The sequence below is a fragment of the Ambystoma mexicanum genome, chromosome 1p, assembly GCF_040938575.1.
Source record: "Ambystoma mexicanum isolate Mex_15411 chromosome 1p, UKY_AmexF1_1, whole genome shotgun sequence".
Classification (NCBI taxonomy): Eukaryota; Metazoa; Chordata; class Amphibia; order Caudata; family Ambystomatidae; genus Ambystoma; species Ambystoma mexicanum.
This window is the reverse complement of record NC_090921.1, coordinates 251,911,007-251,930,845: the sequence shown is the minus strand read 5'-3', so window position 1 is coordinate 251,930,845 and position 19,839 is coordinate 251,911,007. Positions and strand designations below refer to the sequence as shown.

General features: G+C 47.5%; 2 protein-coding genes across 2 annotated transcripts in view; both read left to right on the top strand.

Moving 5' to 3' along the window:
• LOC138568706 (schwannomin-interacting protein 1-like) overlaps window positions 1–1,295 on the top strand; it is a 358,435-nt gene extending 357,140 nt beyond the window's left edge. Inside the window, exon 8 of the mRNA XM_069646512.1 lies at window positions 1,161–1,295. Within this exon, the coding sequence (XP_069502613.1) occupies window positions 1,161–1,167 (7 nt within the window). The 3' untranslated portion in view covers window positions 1,168–1,295. The remainder of the gene's footprint in view (window positions 1–1,160) is intronic.
• On the top strand, window positions 1,218–2,255 carry LOC138473333 (P2Y purinoceptor 4-like). Its single transcript, XM_069612033.1, has one exon. It carries the CDS (start codon window positions 1,218–1,220, stop codon window positions 2,253–2,255), a length of 1,038 nt encoding a protein of 345 aa, XP_069468134.1.
• The last annotated feature ends 17,584 nt before the right edge of the window (window positions 2,256–19,839 follow it).

Below are 19,839 nucleotides of genomic sequence, written 5' to 3'. Positions count from 1 at the left end.
TCCGTTTTACAAAAACGTAAGAATAAAAGATGAAAAAACAGAACCTCATTGAAGAGACCACTGATTAAAAATATATATATATATATGAAACCACTTCAACAAAATCATGGGTTCTGTATCGACCAAACAGGAATGTGAGAAATGTGATATGAGACATATCAGGACAGGGAAAGAAAGTACAGTGTCTTTTCCTAAAAAATGTCCTGACAATTGATTTTGGAATTGCAACTAGCCAATTAGTACCCAGCAAGGCCGGGGTACTAATGGCAATAAGCCCCGAGACTGCAGGCCATTACCGCATAAAATAATGCCCCCGGGGCCCATAGTTACAGGCTTGAGCGTAGCGAGGGCCTTAACGAAGGCTCTGGGGGCATTACCATATGCGGTAATGGCCCACAGTCTCTGGGCTTATTGCCTGAATCTTGGCTGCCCGTAGGGACAGTAATTAAGGTGTGCAAGGGACGGGAGCGTCCATCACTAAAGGACACTGTGCTTTCTTTCCATGATTACAGCGACTTTATGTGCCAGAGTTGTATTCTCCTCCCCAGCACCGCAAGTCACATTGGGGGCATATACGTTTGCTTTAAATCCCGATAAGAGGGTAGGTGTGCAGCCAGCCCTATCACATATCAAGATAGGAGCAGCCAAGAACGAGAGAGCTCACACTACTCGGGTAGATTAGATGGATTGGGAGAACACAAACACCTACACCCACATAATATCATGCATGTTCACATTAGCAGAATGCACAATAACAGCATGAAAGCACATCTCTATACCCCTGATGCACAGAAAGGCATCAGGGGTCTAGAGCACCAACCAACATAGCCACAAAGCTCGTAGCCCCAGGTGGGAAGGTCTCTCAAGCCAGACCAGTGTGGGGCTCGAGAATAAACTGCCACACAACCAGAACCAAGAAGTAGGCCTTCACTTGCTATGCCCCTGCCTACTGGAACATCATCCCTTTTTGCAAATAGGACTGCTCCACTGCTCCTGCAGTTCAGGGAATAACTAGGGGGCACTTAAGACCTGCTAGTCCTGGGTGGATCTGATTCTATATGTAACAAAACATGCCAGAATCTGTTCCTGAAGCTCCCCAGATACTGTTTGTGATAAGAGGAACCTGCCACTTACTCTGCTTTTCTGCTCTTGTCTTTTAGGAGGTAGCATCTGCTGGCTTGTCATGAGGGAACCAACCTAAGAGACCTAGAGGAGAAATGGCAAAGGTTGATGGAGCTCCCTTGGCCCTCGACACCCCTGGGAATTCCAGCAGCCCCTCCGACGCTCAGGGGTCTTGCCACATCGACGAGTCGTACAAGTACATCTTCCTGCCCATGTGCTATCTGTTCACCTTGGTACTGAGCCTGGGCCTGAATTCGATCATCTTGTACCGCTCCCTGCGGCGAACGAAGCAGTGGAACTCCTCCCTCATCTACATGTTCAATCTGGCGCTAACAGACTTCATGTACGGGCTGTCACTGCCGTTCCTTATCGCGAGCTACATCAAGAGGGATCAGTGGATCTTCGGGGACTTTATGTGCAGGTTGGTTCGCTTCCTCTTCTACTTCAACCTGTATTGCAGCATCTTCTTCCTCACCTGTATCAGCTTCCACCGCTACCTGGGCATCTGCCACCCCATGAAGACCATCACCATGGAGACTAAGAAGACTGTGCGTGCTGTCTGCGTGCTGGTCTGGGCCGTGGTGTTTGCTCTCACAAGCCCCATCTTCCGCTTTGCCAAGACCGAGTTCTCCAAAAATGTTACCAGCTGCTGGGACGACGCCCTGGACAGTGACCTCTTGCACTATGTGCCTTACGGCATCTTCCTGCACCTGGTGGGTTTCTTCGTGCCCTTCTGCATCATTGCCTGGTGCTACTCCAGAGTGGCTAGGACCATCTTCCGCACCTTGCACAGCCCCCAGTTCCAGTCTCCGACCCCTGCCTTAAACAAGAGGCGGAAGTCCATAAAGACTATCATGACAATCACTCTGCTCTTCGCTCTGTGCTTCCTTCCCTTCCACATCACCCGCACGCTGTTCCTGGCGCTCCGGGCCAGCCGCGTGGCAGACTGCCACACCATGAGCGTGGTCTCCATCTGCTACAAAGTTACCAGGCCGCTTGCCAGCTTCAACGCATGGCTCAATGCCCTGCTCTACTTCCTGACCAAAGACAAGTGGGGGCAGACCTGCCTGAAGCCCTGCAAGCCAGAGAACGAGTCTAAGTCTTCAGGCAACATCTTCAAGCCGTTTCCTTGAGAGGCCGCTAGCAACTCTAGCGCATGCTTGGGCGCGCCCGGCGACATACCTCCCACAATGTGGTATGTGCAGATACTGGATATCGCAGAAGCTGGTCTGAAGGGTAGCTCTGCTCTGGAGAGATCACCTCCTCTCTGACTCCTATCAATCAGGGTGGGCTATCTCTGGCATCCACTCTCCGAGGTTGCGGTCTTTTCTCATGCAAGAGTCCCAAATAGGAATATGTTGTCTCTATACGGACTGCAGTCTCTGCTGGACACTGCATAGGAACTGTGGTCTCTACTGACACTGCATATTGATGTTTCTTCAACTGCTGCTATCGAATTTGGTCTCCCTAGAACACTGCATGTGTTGGCTGGTCTCTACTGCACACTGCATTTAGGCTGCACTCTGTGATCATGAATTGTTCCCCTTGTTGTCTTCAATCAGGGTCTATGGCCTCCTGCCTCTTCTGGATACCAGCATACGCTGCTGTGTCCTGCAAATACACCCGACCGCTGTTTTAATATTGTATGGACTGCTATCTCTGCCAACACTGCATATGGACTGATATCTCTTGTGGACACCCAATGCGCACTGCTGTCTATTATCCCAGAGTGTCTGCTGTCTTCTGCCATATCCTGGCCTATCAGATGTGATAGGAGGTCCTGGTATTGAGACACTCGTGGTGCAGATACACTGCCTCTGCTCTTTTTTTAGCCCGTTCGCCCTTTCTCTACCTGTATTTGCTTTTCCCTAATTCACCCCCTGCCCCATTAGCTGCCGCCGTCCTACTCCCTCTCCCGTCCCTTTCTCCCATTTTCATGCCACCTTTGGCCTTTTTTTCTCGAGCTTCCTTCTCTCTGCTTTTATTCACCCCCCTCTTTTTCTCGTTTCTTTGACTAGTCTTTCCTCACACCACCCTTCTCTTGCTTATGCTTTTCTATCATCCATTCCTCCTCCTCCTTTTCATGCATGCTTATGCTCTGCTCCTTTTCACTTCCTATTTCTGATTTATCTCACCTCCTCTTGCCCCTGATGTTTACCTTTGCCTTTTTTCCTGCTATTTTGTCTTTCCAGTTTTCTATTTCTCCTGCTTTTATTCCTCTTTACCCCACACTTTTACTATTACTCTTCCCTACTTTCCTTTCTTTCTCCTCTGTTCCCTTCTATTTCTTTGCTTTCCCTACCCCGCGTTACATATTACCCTCCTTCCTGTGTGATTCTTCTCCTGATCACTGACCCTCTTCTTTCCATCTTCCCGTTTACTCCTCCTGTCTTTGCTTTTTTTTCCTCCAATCGTCCATCTTCTTCTCTGTGCTCTCCATGTTTTCAGCTTCTGTGCCTTTCCCTTTTTTCTCTTGCATATCTTTCCTACTCATTTCTTTCTCTTCCTTTACTCTAGTTAGTTTTCCTCTGTTACCCTCCCTTACGCTTCCACTCTCCTGGCCTTTCTATCTCCGGACTCGTTTGTTTTCTTACATACACCATTATAAACCAGCCTTGTGCAATACTGCCACAGCAGAATGATAAAAGCCGTTTTTGCTCATTGCCTTTGCCCATGTCTTATGTTTACCAGCATCAAGCTAACCCAGATGTCTAGAACATGACAGGAGAAAATACCCCCTGCTCCATCAAGGCGTCCATCTTCCCCACAACTGCAGAGGTTCTGCTTGTGCACCCGTGGGGTTTTGTGGCATGCACTGAAATATGATGTAGAGTGTTAATGCAAATAGTATTACAATGTTAATCATATTTTCTCCAAATGTCTTAATAAGATAATGGGCCAAAACTCAATACAGCTACCCTATATATTGCAAGAATTCCAATTACGACAACCGTACCTTGCTTTACAACAGCTGCCCTGTGTTTGCCTGTGCAAAAGTTTACTTCCAGGGCCCTCTTCGGTTATCCAGTGCTACGAAACATGGGCACGACTTTGCTGGGCGAGCCCCCACTCGTCTCCAGCCTCACTCAGTAGCTGGGTGGCAACCGGAAAATGCATGGGAAACACTAGGGCAGTGGTCTCCGAACTGTGGGGGTGCCCCCGGAGAGGGAGCACAAAGCTCTTTGAAAAGGGATTACAGTGACTGATTTAATAGAATAACATAGGCAATTAAACGGCGGTGGCATGCTCAGACAATGGGCCAGCGGCCCAGAGCCTCACTGATAAATCCTAAGAAAAGTAAATGATGTCAGCAGTCCCTTGGTTCGCCTGCAGAGGGAACTTGGCCTAGAATGTGGGTGTGGACTGGGCCTTGTGAAGGCAGCATTAAGAGTGATAGCAGGGTTGATCCACTTTTGCAGTGGCCAAAATCACCACACCCAAATAGTAGCACCAGATATTCCAAGTGGGTGAGAAGAGTCACTGGGTCATCTGATCACCGTACTGGTAGAGTCTGCCCATTACAAGCTCATTCCCTCTGTTCTCCAGTCCGCTGGCACCTTTCTCCAAAGTAGCGGGTGCCCCTCTACTTTACACTGACGGCAGTAGGAGAGTGGGCAGTGTTTCACGAGCAAATGCATCGCCACTCACAGGCCGGCTCTATATATCGAAAGCATATTACGAAGCTAGGCTAAAGCTCAGCAGTGTCCTCTGAGTCCACTGTGAGACGATACACTTCACCCGGCAGAGGCCTTGCCATGTGATATGGCAGACAGGCCGAAAGGGTTGGGTTTTAGCAAAACAGACTGTTCTGCCCTTTACCAGACACAAGACTTTAAGTGGCCCGGGGCTAGGCCGGATAGAGCCCTGAAAATCTACAAGACTGTTTTTCCTATGCACGTGTTGTGATTTAGGAAACTCAAAATAATCAGCGTCCAGAAACTCTCTAAGAACGCTATGAACTCATTTTTACGAAAATGAAACAGTACTTTTCATTCAGAGAAGAACAAGCCCCACACTGAAAGCTGAGCTTCTCAAAAAAAGAATATATAGCACATGATTAGGAGTAATTTTTCTGTTACAGTGAGTGTTTGACAGACAAATCAAATGTGCTCCAAGCCCAATGTGCATTAGATACTCAAAAATGTAAGTCTTAAATCAATATTATAGAAATATTTGTCTAATGCCATGCAAACAAGGCTCCCAGGGTCCACATTACGTGACCCAAAATATATGTTATCAGGGTCTCATGATGTATTGTTTGGGCAGGTGCCCCTCCCAGGCTCACCGTGCACATGCCACCTTGTTGGAGATCCCCCTCGATTTCTCAACCCACTTACAGCATTGGCCTGTCCATTCAGGAACTTTTGAGGATGTATTTACAAGGAGTGAAAGTAATGCATTTAGAGAAGTTAGATTTCAAAAAGAGTAGCTGACGCCTTCACCCCATAGAGTAAGATTGCGCAACTAGGTAATATATGGTACCTGTTTTGCAGACCTTTCATTGTTAGTCTGAGTGTTGTGACAAATGCAATTGGCAACAAGCTCAGTGTGCATTATGTGTTCAGAAGGATTCACACTTGAATCACCATTACTATTTGTCAAATAAAACAATCTTTTGTCATTCTTATGTTTACAAAATGCTCTTTGATTTGATGCACAGCAGTCAGGAACCCACGTTGGTGCCTTTTGTCCCCCAACTTTCTCATATGGGATATATTTACAAAATGAGAGCGATTGGCTCACAAAATGGTTTATGCACTAGGGAAAATGCATGGAGACCAAGAGAGCGCCTGGAGAAAATGCAGATGGCAGCGGTGAGTGATACAAATCCCAATAAGATAACATGTATTTACAGACAGCAGGTAATTTACAAATCGAGGCAGAGATTTACAATATGCAGATTGAATGCAAACAAGACCACCTGATACATGTCTGAAGGGTCTTATGATGTATTGTCCGTGTCATCCTGCTCCCAATTAAGGCCATGCCCAGCACTTAGGCTACGTACACTTGTTAGAACCCCCCTCTCGATTTCACATCCCACTTAAAGCACAGCGCATATGTATGTTTCCGACTAGATGGTGGTTTTAAATTGACAATCCAGCCTGTTTATATTATCAGTGCACTAAAGTGGAACATCAATACCCAATAACGGCGTTAGGAAATAAGCGTGAGAGTGACAAGCGGATCATTCTATTAAGGATACAGCACCCAAGGGAAACTTAAAGTCAGAGGATTTAAATGTGGCACAACAAGCTCAAAAGATAACACTATTGCAGTCAAATCTCTCCTGATGATCCCCTGTAAAAACAAGGGTGAAACACGTGTAGAGAGTGTTAATAAGAGGCTGAGAGTGAAAGAAAAAAAGAAGTTAAATTTGGAATAAAAATACACAACTTTTGAAAAAGTAATCTGGTGTGAAGGAAATTTATTTGCACTTACCATAACATAAAAGTACAATGGGAAATCGCAAGTGGAGATGTATTTATTTTGAGAAATGATTCAAGTTGACCTAAGGCAACCTAGGTTAAGATGCAAGACCACAGCTGATAGATCCCAATACTAAAAATAAGCAAACAAGCAGAAATTCGCCAGGAATCAAGTCCTATAAAGGTTCCCAAAAGTGTGTTTAAAATACCCAATAACGTGTTGATGTTGCCATCACTCGAACTACTACAAATATGGAGCCAGCATAAACTTACAGTAGGGAAAAAAAACTAAAGTGATGTTCTGCGGTGCCTTTGTGTTCTGGGGTGATGAGTGATGTGTCTGATAACCAAGGTGAACGATCCCAATAAGGAACTGGTTGACGCGCTTGGCAACGAAGAAGTTCCTAAGTACACCTTGAGTGGAAATCCCTGACTTTATGTGGGAGAAGGAGAAAGGGCATGCTTCCCGGGAGAATGCTGTACCCAAGCTAAAAATATATATAAAAGAGGGTATTAAGAACTTTATGAAATTGTAAGAATGATGAACATATTGAATTGAAAACAATGCTCTTTTTAAAAATATTTTCGTGGATGTACGAACCAGGTGAGTGTGCCAGTGCTGCTAATGTAGAGGTAATAAAACAGAAACACAGGCACTACCTCCCTCAAGGGAAGACGCATACCCTCCTCCTCCCTCAGAGCCCGCAGATTGTAGTGTATAGACCCTGGAATGGTAGACATGATGCAGGGAGCACACAGGAGCCAGCAGGTATAAAAGGTAAGTTAGCCTTATTGTAATTTCTGGTTACAGGCTAGAAGTGAAGGGGAGAGTATAGGTACAGACAACCTTCTAGTAATATCTCCCATCCTGAATCCCCAACATACATACTTTTTCTGCATGCACAGAAACAGCGCTCTCAAGTAACCCTTCATTCCACCCAATGGTGTTTAAAAACATACCTTCTCACCATACTCATCGCCTAAGCGGTAGGCTTAAAAACACCCTACTACTCAATGTAAGGACACAATAATGTTGACGACAATATGTATTGGGTTAGGTTACAACCCAAACACTGACACAGCAGTACCACTACTCGTAATGATACACCCATGAATAATAATACATTCCTAGACAGATTTATTTGTGTATACACACATAAAACTGCAGCAAATATATCACAGGGTAAATATCCGCATTAACATTTAACTGGGCATTTTGATGTCAAATTCTCCCAACACATTATCACAGCACCACACAACCATACTGTGCCCCACTTCACTTTCATTTAACATTGGCATTATATCGTACAACCACCATGTAAGATAACACAATACAAGCACGATGTGCTTCATCGCAGAATAATAGCATTTTTTCATAGTCCCACCGGTAAAAAAAAAGTTTTCAACATATAAAATATATATATATCAGTACTCCTTTTGAATGAAAGAAATGTCCCTCTGTAAAGAAAACCTAAGATGTTAAGAGACGTAATACTTAATGCAACTATAAACACATGTTCAGCTGAGTAAATAAAACATCACTTTGTATCCAGTAAACCATACATTTAAATTGACTCATGTGTGAAAAAGGAACCCAACTGTCCATTCAATTATAATATCTGAAATCTAAAGTAAGCCTCTTGAAGCACAAAAACGATTGGGCCTTCATTCTCAAGTGCACAATATCTCATAACCCTGAAATATCTGATAAACAATCAATCTACCCTGCGTTATACACGCCTGCCCAGCCAGACGTGCAAAGCAGGAAGAAAACACACCAAAGATGACCGTTAATGATAGAACGCCATACAGCAGTCAAACACCGGCATTGTTGGCAACATCCACACGGTCTCATTATATCCAGCGCCGCTACCCTGTTAATCAAATAATAATTCTTTAATGTGATACAGATTGAAAATAAATTCAAACTTTACACACATTGATATCAAATCAAACAAAACAAATCAACAACAAATGTACTATACCAAAATGAAAAAGAAAACAGGAATTCATTAAATATATTTAAATAAGCAAATAGAGATCATGTTAAATTGCATATATATTGCTATCTTTTCCCAAAGTACTATACGTTCTTAGCAGCACAAAGTAATAAAGAAACATCTTTCAAAAAGGCTATTTATGTCAGAGTCATGAGAAAAATCAAATTTGGTGATAGACATAGTCCCAGTCAAAGTGAGATGTCTTATTCTTGCCACTACCGTTCTCAGATACTTAAATCAGTGAGCCCAAACTTACTTCAATCTGTTGCCAGACATTATACAGTACAATAAACAAGTGCATATTGCAGGTGTTAGTGCAATAAAGCCAAAATGATGTTTCACAGATAGTTAGAGGATTGTGTGCCTAAGGTAGAATCTTAAGGTAGAATCCTGCCCTCCTTTTGAGTACCAAGGCTTTCAGTGATGGGAGACCCAGTTCAAGTCTAATCAGGGCCATCGGAATGCCCGGGGGGAACCCCAGTATCCGGCGCCAAAATTTGCCCTCCATCACTTGAAGCCATGCCAGATCGAAGGAGAGAAAGGACTCAAGGCCATAAATGATCATGGGAGCAAACACTTGGATATATAATTGTCGCGTTCCCCAAAGAGTAAAGCCACCCTGCTTATTAGTGAATGCTGATATTGATGCAGTAACTTGCATCGCCCTGGTTATGCGTCCCTGTCTACAGTGAAGGGGATCGATTTCCACTCCAAGATACCGGTAGGAGGGAGCATAAAGTATATGGTTTTGATGCACCATCAGGTTCACTCGGGATGCTCTCTTCCTGGTAAATCTAAGCACCTTGGTCTTATCTAGGTTAATGATCAAGCCATTGATCCTAGCGTAATCCCTTAGGGTGGAAGCTGAGCGCCGAAGTCCACTTATGGTGGTATCAAATATGACCAAGTCGTCTGCATATGCCAGGACTACACACTGTGCCTCACCAATTTTTGGAGGGCAATTGTAAGCCTCAGCTAAAACTGCAGGAATGTCATACACATACAGATTGTAGATAAGGGGTGCTGTAACACATCCCTGTTTTACCCCCCTGTTTTGGATCACATTTTTGGTCATACTGCCTTCGTGGTTAATCTAAAACGGGCGGAGGTATTCTGGTGCAAGAGTCTCAGGTAGTATTAGAGACCTGTAGGGCATCCTATTGTTTCAAGCTTAGCCCATAGTCTCGCTCTAGGAATAGAGTCGAAGGCAGCCTTGAAATCAATATAAAGGGCATATAGTGGGGGCTGCCCCTTGCTGAGCGCCCGTTTGCGAAGTATATCCATCATCAGTAAATTATGTGAGGTGGAGAAGTCCCGCCGAAATCCACTTTTACCCATACCTCCTTACGAATAGGGTTGGCTAATGGGCCTTTGACCTTCTCTCTATTCTCATTTAGGAGTGACCAAATACTGCGAGAATTCCTAGAGCAGATAGTCTGCACTAGCCTTTGATATGTATTATTCCTCTCTGCTCTTTTTATGCTCTTAATACTAGCTCTATATCTATTTTTAGCTTTTCTTACTTTCTCGCAGTAGAGGACTCCCGATAGGCTCTGATCTTAAGGTCCCGAATCTCGGCTCTCAGCCCTCTCTTGGCATCCCTAATTCCCTTGTTATAGGGGAATGTAATGCCCTCAGTTCTTAGCATATACCCCATTTTAGCCGTGGCATGTTTGCCTGAGAATCCCAGAATCCAATCTTCTATGTCATTTACAGTCATGCGATTGAAGTCAGGGAGACCATCTACAACAGCGGGGTTAAGAGCTTCAGTGGCCGATCTTTTATTCTTTTCAGACCAGGCTATTCTTGATCCTGCGCAATTGGTTTTAATACTGCCAGTATTCATTAGGGAGGTGGAAGAGATTGGAAGGCGGATGAACAGTGAAGCATTGCATGATCGCTCCAGTTGTTCACGAACACACTCATATCAACAACTCTAGGCTGCATCACAGAACACATAAATATGTAGTCCAGAGTGCTAAAAGATGTTCCATTTGACCACATATGTTTCCCGGGCCTGTCTCTGGGAGTACAACCATTAATCATCGTGAGGTCCCAAGAATCAATCAATTGAAGCCAACCTAGTCCCTCGACCTCCCTTTTTTCATGGGTCATTAGACACATTGTACTAAGATTGGGATTTGAGATATGAGCGCGACAGCTGGCATGTGCAGTTAAAATCCCCCATAACAGCAACCGCAACATTACCAGGCCTCAGAGACCAAGAGGACAGTAGATCCTGTAGTGCCTCTTGTAAAAGTTCTCTCACTACCGCTCCTGGAGGGTTATACAAATTAATAAGAAGAAACCTACATAAGCCACCTTCCTCTCGGTACTCCACCTCTACCGCCATAAGATGGTCCTCTGCCCCACACTGAATCCTTCATGATATGACCGTGTTAACCACCCCCGTGAGTAAACCCCCATATGGACGACCCTTATTGACCCGTTTAGCAGGTGATTGATATATAACAAAACCATCTAGCAATAAAGGGTCCAATGACCAAGACTCTTGAAGACAAATACAGCTATTATTGGACAATAGGTCTACTGAACCCTCCGGCCTCAAAAGATGGGCAAAGCCTCGACAGTTCCAGGTGAGTAATGAAAAACATCAATGGTTCTGTAGAGATCTATGGAGGGCTTCCAAAGGTGACTTAAGAACGTGTTGTATTTCGGCCAGGACAAGATTTTCCCCTGCCACAGGCTTGAGACCATTCGATGAAGGGGCAGGAATGACAGTGGCCACTAATTCAGAGCCGAGATCATTCTCATACGGGTCCACATCAATATCAATGTCTACTGCTCTCAGTTCCTCTTTATATTTCCTAATCAATCGAGCTGTGGACAGAAAAGTACAATGGAAAGCAGAGACATAGGAATTGGGGTCCTTCAGAGGTTCAACAAACAGGAAATTATCAGATTTTAGGACACGAAGTTGGGGAATGCAATAGAGTCTGACTAATAACTCGGAGTGCGCCAGCCAGAGAGTTTTGCCGCTCAAGTATAGATTCTTGATAAAGCAGATACGATTCTCATTGGTGTCCTTGGCTACGGTCTTCTGGCCAGGCGATACAGGGACAGATGATTCTCCCTCCGTGACTGACCCGGGTGGTTGCTCCGGGCATACAGACAGACTAGGTAAGGGGCCCTGCTCCAAGTCCACCACAGAGCCTTCGTCTGAGTCCAAGCAGATGGACTTCTCTTCCGGCACAAGCCAGTCTGTAACGAGACCTTTATTCATTGACGCCCGTGCCTCCGTTCTCGCAAGTCTTTTCCTGGCTTTTTTCGAGCATGTATCTGGGACAGGCCATGGCCCGACAGACGGTGGAGGGGCACTTATTTTAGATTTCTTATTTTTAAGTGCCTTATTTGCCAATCTGTGTTGTTTCCATGAAGGGGGATCCAAAGGGCTTTGTACAGGCTCGTAGTGTCTTCAAGCTCCGATGGTACATCCTCAACTACAATACTCGTGGGGGATGCAGAAGGCCTAGCTACCACCTCTACCATGGTTTCCTGATCTTTAATTCCCTCGGCTAAGTGCAAGGCGGCTGATAGATTACCTTCCGCTTCTTCACGAGGAAGATCCATCCGATCTAATGCCATAGTAAGGGTGTTGGTGTTAGTTAGGATACGACCAGACATTTGCAAGAGGATCTTGAGCGCAAATTGAAGGGCAGCAACCGATGATTGGAGCTCAGCTATCTCGATTGAGCCTGGGTGCAGACAGATGTTATCCTCAGCCTCTTTATCTGGCACATCCTCCATAGATGCCATTGCTAAATCAGGAGAAGCAGACAAACGGCCGCTGATTCCACCGGAATTATGCATGCCAGGAGGAGTGCTTGTGATATTTACATTCAGAGGCATTCTGTTACTAGATGCCATCTGAGGAGTTTGTGACGACATTCCTCTCTGTATATTCAAGCAAAGATCTAAGAGGGAATTGTTATCAATGTCGTCGAAATTGGTGGAATTTAAAGAAATTCATCCCCTTAGGCCAGGGGCTGCAGTTTCCTCCATGGTAGTGGAATTTATTTCAGGGGGATGATTCACAGGAAAAGACTCTGTGATGGCACCTTGCACCACCGGCTTAGAGTATTTTGCATTCTTCTTGGGTTTAGCACCCTTCGAGATAGCCACCTTGCACTCCTTTATAGGTTGAGACTTGGTTTTCCGCAGGTTGTAGATCGAATGGGAAGATCTTTTTCCTCGCTGCATATCTTTGATGCAACTCACTATCAGCCAAATGTTCACTTGTCACAGTACGGTAGGGCTTTAAGTGTAGGATATAATAACGGTTGCTGTGGTCAGAGAGGAAAAAGGGTTATTCCTTTAGGTCCCACAGAGGAAAAAGGTGTAGTGACCCACCGTCATCCGGGCCCACCCAAATAGTTCCTCTCACCAGGCAATCCTGGACTTGATCACACAGTGCCTATGCTCAAATGCCCAGGATCAAAGGCAAAAAGCCCATAGTCTCCGGGAAGTACTCACTGAGTCCAGCTCTCCTCAAACTCAGACCAGGGCAAATGGTATAAGAAAAAGCACCAAGCAGCATAGAGGTAAAGCCAAGGGTAAGCAGTCACCTTAATGGCTAAAGCACTATTCATATGTTAAACTGCATGTGACCGGAGCATCCCAGTCAAATTCTGCGTGCCATCAAGGTGGAAAACTGCCCCCCTTGGCTCTCCCCTCATCTCACCTTCTAGCTCATAGTTTAGGATCAGGAGGCAGAAAACGCTGTGAGGCAGATCAAACGAGTCACGCCGCACCTCTGTGCCGCATACAGGCACTACGTTGCAAGAGGCCACCTCAGCTCGAGAAACTAGCTAATTGGGAAGCCTGTTATGTGCAATGCTAGTGATGTCATATACCTAGTATATTAGATCTATTAAGCGTGCGACCTTTCCCGCTCCTTACTCGCCCCTTCCTCCAGCACTCCACGCCCCCAGAGGTGCCGGTAGCCCAGTGTCAAACGTCAGGCTTACCCCTATGCCGTCTGCCAAAGATGAATGGTGCCCCAAGCTTCTCTTTTCCGGTTCCTGCACTACGAGCCGAACAGGGGAGAATCCTATTCAGGCAGGCTGGCAGGCAGGCAGGGCAGGCAGGGCAAGCCTCTTCAAGCAGGCAGGCAGTCAGGCACGGCGGACAGGGCAGGGCAGGTGCAAAAAGCCGCCGTTCATGACTCTGCTTCTCTCTCTTGTCCCTCGTTCCGAAGCGTACCGGAGCGATCAGGAATCAGAGGAAAGGACCTCTGTACGTGTCAAGCCGCACCTCAATGCTCCGTTCACCAACGTTCACCAGCAACAGTGGCTCGATCAGAGGCCGCTTCCGACACAATGCACGGAGGAAATCAAAAGTACCTCTCACTAGGGGAAAGTTGCCATCCTCGTCTCCAATTTGTAGTGTCCGGACCCAGGAATGGGAAACATGACGCATGGAACACACAGGAGCCAGCAGGTACTAAAGGTAAGATAGCCTTATTGTAATTTCATGTTACAGGCTAGAAGTGAAGGGGAGAGCATAGGTACAGACAACCTTCTAGTAATATCTCCCATCCTGAATCCCCAACTGTAGTCCATAGAACTCTGAGGGAACAGCAATCCATGGCTTGCATTGCCATATACGCAGATACACAGCCTCCCCTAGAGCGTGTACATACAGAGCCTCCTTGACGGATGCACACACTACCTCCCTCAAGGAAAGGCACATACATAGCTCTTTGGCCAGGGTCGGACTGGGCCATCAAATTGTCTCGGGCACCAATGAAAAAGTGGCCCACCGTTGCAAATGGCTCTTCATTCCTATTGCAACATTGTTTGAATAGAACCCAAGAGGGAGTTGTTTGATAAAATATTATGCAAATTGTACATTTTAAAGAGTATGTATTCAGCAACACTGGTCAGAACTATTAGTCGCATGGTGAAGTAACTCATCAAGCTGGCCCACAGTGGCCGAAAAACTTCTCACTTTGACCAACAAAATGGGCCCACACCAGCATTTTGGTTCAGCCCTGGGCCTATTGCACTATAGGCCAGTCGGACCAAGGACTGGACGATACACAGCCTTTTCCAGGTGTGACACATACACAGCCTGCCTGCTTTAGGTATGGTACGTACATAGACTCCCTCAGTGCTGGTACATACACAGCCTCCCGAGAGCTGGTACATACACAGCCTCCCCAGAGCTGATACATACACAGCCTCCCCAGAGCTGGTACATACACAGCCTCCCCAGAGCTGGTACATACACAGCCTCCCCAGAGCTGATACATACACGGCCTCCACAGAGCTGGTACATACACGGCCTCCCCAGAGCTGGTACATACGCCAGCCTCCCCAGAGCTGGTACATGCACAGCCTCCCCAGAGCTGGTACATGCACAGCCTCCCCAGAGCTGGTACATGCACAGCCTCCCCAGAGCTGGTACATGCACAGCCTCCCCAGAGCTGACGCATACACTGCCTCCCCAGAGCTGGTACATACACCAGCCTCCCCAGAGCTGGTACATGCACAGCCTCCACGGAGCTGGTACATACACAGCCTCCCCAGAGCTGGTACATGCACAGCCTCCCCAGAGCTGGTACATGCATAGCCTCCCCAGAGCGGGTACTTACCCAGCCTCCCCAGAGCTGGCACATACACAGCCTCCCCAGAGCTGGCACATACACAGCCTCCCCAGAGCTGGTACATACACCAGCCTCCCCAGAGCTGGTACATACACCAGCCTCCCCAGAGCTGGCACATACACAGCCTCCCCAGAGCTGGTACATACACAGCCTCCCCAGAGCTGGCACATACACAGCCTCCCCAGAGCTGGCACATACACAGCCTCCCCAGAGTTGGCACATACACAGCCTCCCCAGAGTTGGCACATACACAGCCTCCCAAGAGTTGGCACATACACAGCCTCCCCAGAGCTGGTACATACACAGCTTCCCCAGAGTTGGCACATACACAGCCTCCCCAGAGTTGGCACATACAAAGCCTCCCTAGAGCTGGCACATACACAGCCTCCCCAGAGTTGGCACATACACAGCCTCCCCAGAGCTGGTACATACACCAGCCTCCCCAGAGCTGGTACATACACCAGCCTCCCCAGAGCTGGCACATACACAGCCTCCCCAGAGCTGGTACATACACAGCCTCCCCAGGTCTGGCGCATATATAGCCTACGCAAAGGGCAGGAACATAGGAGGCATCCCACAGGTCTCGCAGATACACAGCCTCTCTCGGTCCTTGTACATACAGCGCCTCCACCAGGGGACTTGCTTGGGGGTGAGGAGGGGTTGAGTGGGCTATAGCCCCTGGATTTTTGGCTGTAGCCAGGATAGACGCTCAGGGACTACAACCAGAAGGCTAGCTAGCCCTGACAGTCCGGACAGCTTAGCCCCGGATCTTTTCCAGACCTAGCAACAAACACCTGTGCAAACACAGCCTCCATCAGGACTGGTACATAGGCAGCCTCTCCGACAGTCCATCCCTGGACTTGTATGTACCCGCCCTGGGGGAGGCTCTGTATCCATCATCCCTAGTGCAGGCCCTGTACACACATCCGTGTGGGAGGCCTCCCAGCCGGGTTTATTCAGCGCTTCTCCCAGGGCTGATACATGCGTAGCCTCCCACAGGACAGGCACACAGACCTCTGACAGGGCATGCACATACTTGGCCTCCTTCGGGGCAGGTGTGTACAGGGCATGTACATAGTACATACTTGGCCTCCTTCGGGGCCGGTGTGTACAGGGCATGTACATACTTGGCCTCCTTCGGGGCAGGTGTGTACACTGCCTCCTTTAGAGCATGCTTCATACACAGACTCCCACAAGTCTGTCGGTACCCAGCATTCACCAGGGCTGGCAGAGGCACACTCACTTTTAGTCTGGTACATACATAGCTGCCCCCTCGCACACGTGCTCAGAGGCGCTGCATACACACAGCATCCATGGGGCCTGGCTGGTTTATTCACAGGCTCGGAGACTATTCACGTGGACCTACATTAACTCCCTCATAACCAAAAGATGCGCCAGGGTCAGCAGAGTTCACTCTGCAGTCCGGTGCTCTCTACCCTCTGGGTGAGGTCACAGAGTTTCCACCCAGCATGCATCAGTACTGAATGTCTCCGGCTCGGTAAAACATTTGTAGGCTGGAAGAGGAGTAGAGAGGGGTTTAAAGGCCCTTGCCTACAGGCCTCAACACTGTACTGCGTGCTCAGTAGTCCCCTGTGGTCGCGTGAAACTTGAGGTCCAGGTACCACAGAAGCGAGGAGGCAGTCGCCAGGGGAAACCTATAATTTGTAAAATACAGATTGTATAGTCATATGACCCCCAAAGAGCTTACGAGGCCCCCCGCCCGCTTGTTGGATGTTCAGGAACCTCATATCCTCTTAAAAAAGCTGCACTCTGGGCTGCCTCAGGTTACAGGGGTCATTGTTATCGCCAACAGGGCAAGTTGTCCTGATGGTGCAATTATCCCTGTAATCAAGTTGCCATAATGGTGCTACCCTGTCAGATGCAAGGATGGTCAGAGGTCAAGGTCGGCTTCCCAGCTTGTAGCAATGCCCAACCCCTCTACCCCCATCACCAAACACCGCCACCCCAATCTGGACAGCTATCTCTGGACTGTAAAAGCTGCAGGTAGGGATTGCCCAAGGAATATCCCGTCCTTTCTTCGCTAGCTGCTCGTGCTGCCTGCCTGCTGCCCTGATGGGCTTGGAGGGCACCTTACAGGCTTACTGATTTCTGTCAGGCCTGGGCTATGTGGACTACGGGCTCATCTGCAGCACCCAATAAACATCTCGGTGATTAATACCGAAATCCAAGTAAACAGTCAGTGCATCGGGTTTGTCTAGCCAATGCGGCCCCTCTGTCAGGATCTCTTATAGGAAGTCTGCCCTCTTTTATAAGTAACACAAGGGAATGGTACTCCAGGGGAGACAAGGCCATGATCACTTCCTGTTCCTTTGTGGGTTAAACTAGGCTGGGAGTGAAGGTGTTGCACATGGGAGGCTTCCACTTGGAGGATGTTTTGGGGGGTCAGTGGGTTGAGCGTTTGAGCAGTCTTTTGAAGAGTTTGGTGGAGGGGTCTGTATTTGTTGTTGGTCCTTTGTTTAGTGTCTTTTGAAACCATATTTCTGCACTCCCTTGTGTATTCCCCATATGTGTGTGAGTATTATGTTTAAAAATAAAAGAGAAAAGTTTGTCTTTTCATCTTGTACCTTTTCTCTTTTGTATCCCTTTATTAAAATATAAGATACACACAATTATTTTTCCCCAAAAACTACAAAAATATGCTTTCCCTCTGTGTGTTTGTTGTGTGTTGTTTTATTGTATTGTATTGTATTGTAGTAGTGCTGGTTTTATTTTGTTGTTGAATGTTCTAATTGAAGAATGGTTTGATATGATATCATATGATGGGTTATTTTATAACGCGTTTAATAACCAGAGGTTTCTAAGCGCGGACCCGGGGATCGAACCTGTGTTGCTCTGTGTCGTCTTGCTTCCAAGGCGAGCACGTTGCCCCTGAGCTATCCTCCTGAGGTTTAGTTTGTTCTCTTGTTTATTCCCTTGCTTGTCCACTTTGGGTAGTGGGGAGTGCTGTTTCTGAGGGTTCTTGAGCTTGCACATACATTATGCTCGGCCTTTGTGGCAGCTCAGCTAGAATAATGCACCCACTGCCATGTTGGGGGGCGGGGGGCAAAGGTAAGAGGCCATAGAGGAGTAGGAGCTGCATCTCTCCTTACAGGGGGAAGAGGATTCCCCCATGACTGATGCAGAGGGGAACTGTGCCTTGACCACAAAGTACTGAGGATCCTCTGAGTTGGTCAGGGAAACAGAAGCTTTGGGAGGGGCGTGTCCATTGGAGGAGGCCTGGCAGAGACAAGTACAGAGGCAGGGAAGGGAAGGCTTCAAGTGAACATCCCCACTGAGGCATTGGAGGAGCAATTAGGCATGCTCGTTATATTGGAGGAGGGGATGGCCACATCAAGCACCTTGGAGGAGATGTTTGGTTTGGGTCCTGACTGGGCCGGGGGCATAAAGGATTGTCTCCACCCAGCAGGGCAAGTGTGTAGCTGTGGACGAAGGGCAGGACTGCCAGGAAGAGGTTCATACCAGACTGCAGCGTAGTCAGGGAGGGCAAGGCGTACAATGGGTAGGTACCTCAACCCCACACCCATCCTTCATTGTCCTAGGCGTGGGACTATTTTGACCTCAACCAGTGAGAATGTCGGGTAAAGGAGCCTGAGGTGTTCTAAATTGTGGTGGACTATTGGAAGCATGTCAAGTTCGATCAATGGGGAAGTGGTAAGGGGAGCCGTACCTTAGGGACTATGGAGATGTGGATCTAAATGCACCTGTGGCGCAGGTGGACGTACTAAGTGCACATCTCCTCAGAAACTGGCAACCATGTAGCCACCCCAATGCCACAGGCGGTGGTGGGGAGGAGGGACCTAGCATTCCCTAGTGCCGCAGCTTCAGGCCTGCCATGGTCAAGTCCCCTCACCCATCCAGCTTTCCTAATCAGTATCAGTGGCCGTGGCAACAGTGTGCATAGTCCGGTCCATTGACGGCATGCAGTTGGGGGTGGACAGAATACATTTTTCGGCAAGACACCCTGGACACAGTGGCATCATGGGGCGCCTACTGCCTTTATTGCAGGCTGTCGGTCGACGCAGGGAAGCTCGAATGCGCATCACTGGTTGGCGGCTTGATGAGATGTGTGGAGGAACATCAACTTTCTCTCCTGTAGGACATTGAGCAGGATGAGGAACTGGCCTCAGAGGGGCACTGCCCCAACCGCAAGACTGGTAGCAGTATGTTGGAGAGCTGAAGAACTTAATGAAGAACTCTGTGGGGAGCTTCAGATCTGTAGTTGACTCTGTGAAAGAGCCCGAGATCATTATGGGGCAGTAGCTCTCTGTGAAAATACCCAAAGACCATAATGGGTGGCGGCACGCAGGCCAAATACCCAATCTTCTTAGTGGGTGGCTGCGCCCTGTGGAAATACTGAAGATCCTGAAGGGTGTCTACATACTGCAGTACATGAAAAACTTTTACAAGTATGTTACCAGGATTCAAAAACATTATTTGCAGTACAGTCCATGCATTCAAAGGCGTAAGGCAGTAACTGGTCAGAGCTACTCAGTAACAGCCACAACTGCAGTTATTTCTCAACCAAATTCCCCACGAAACAGACCTGCTACACTGTCCAGAATCGACATGTTCTGAGTAAAACATCATCGTCATTATCTCCCGAGCTGGTGTGTTGGTTATGTGTCGATGTCCCATAGTC

Coding starts and splice junctions, on each gene's coding strand:
- LOC138473333 (XM_069612033.1), top strand. CDS start 1,218: ATGGCAAAGGTTGATGGAGCTCCCTTGGCCCTCGACACCCCTGGGAAT.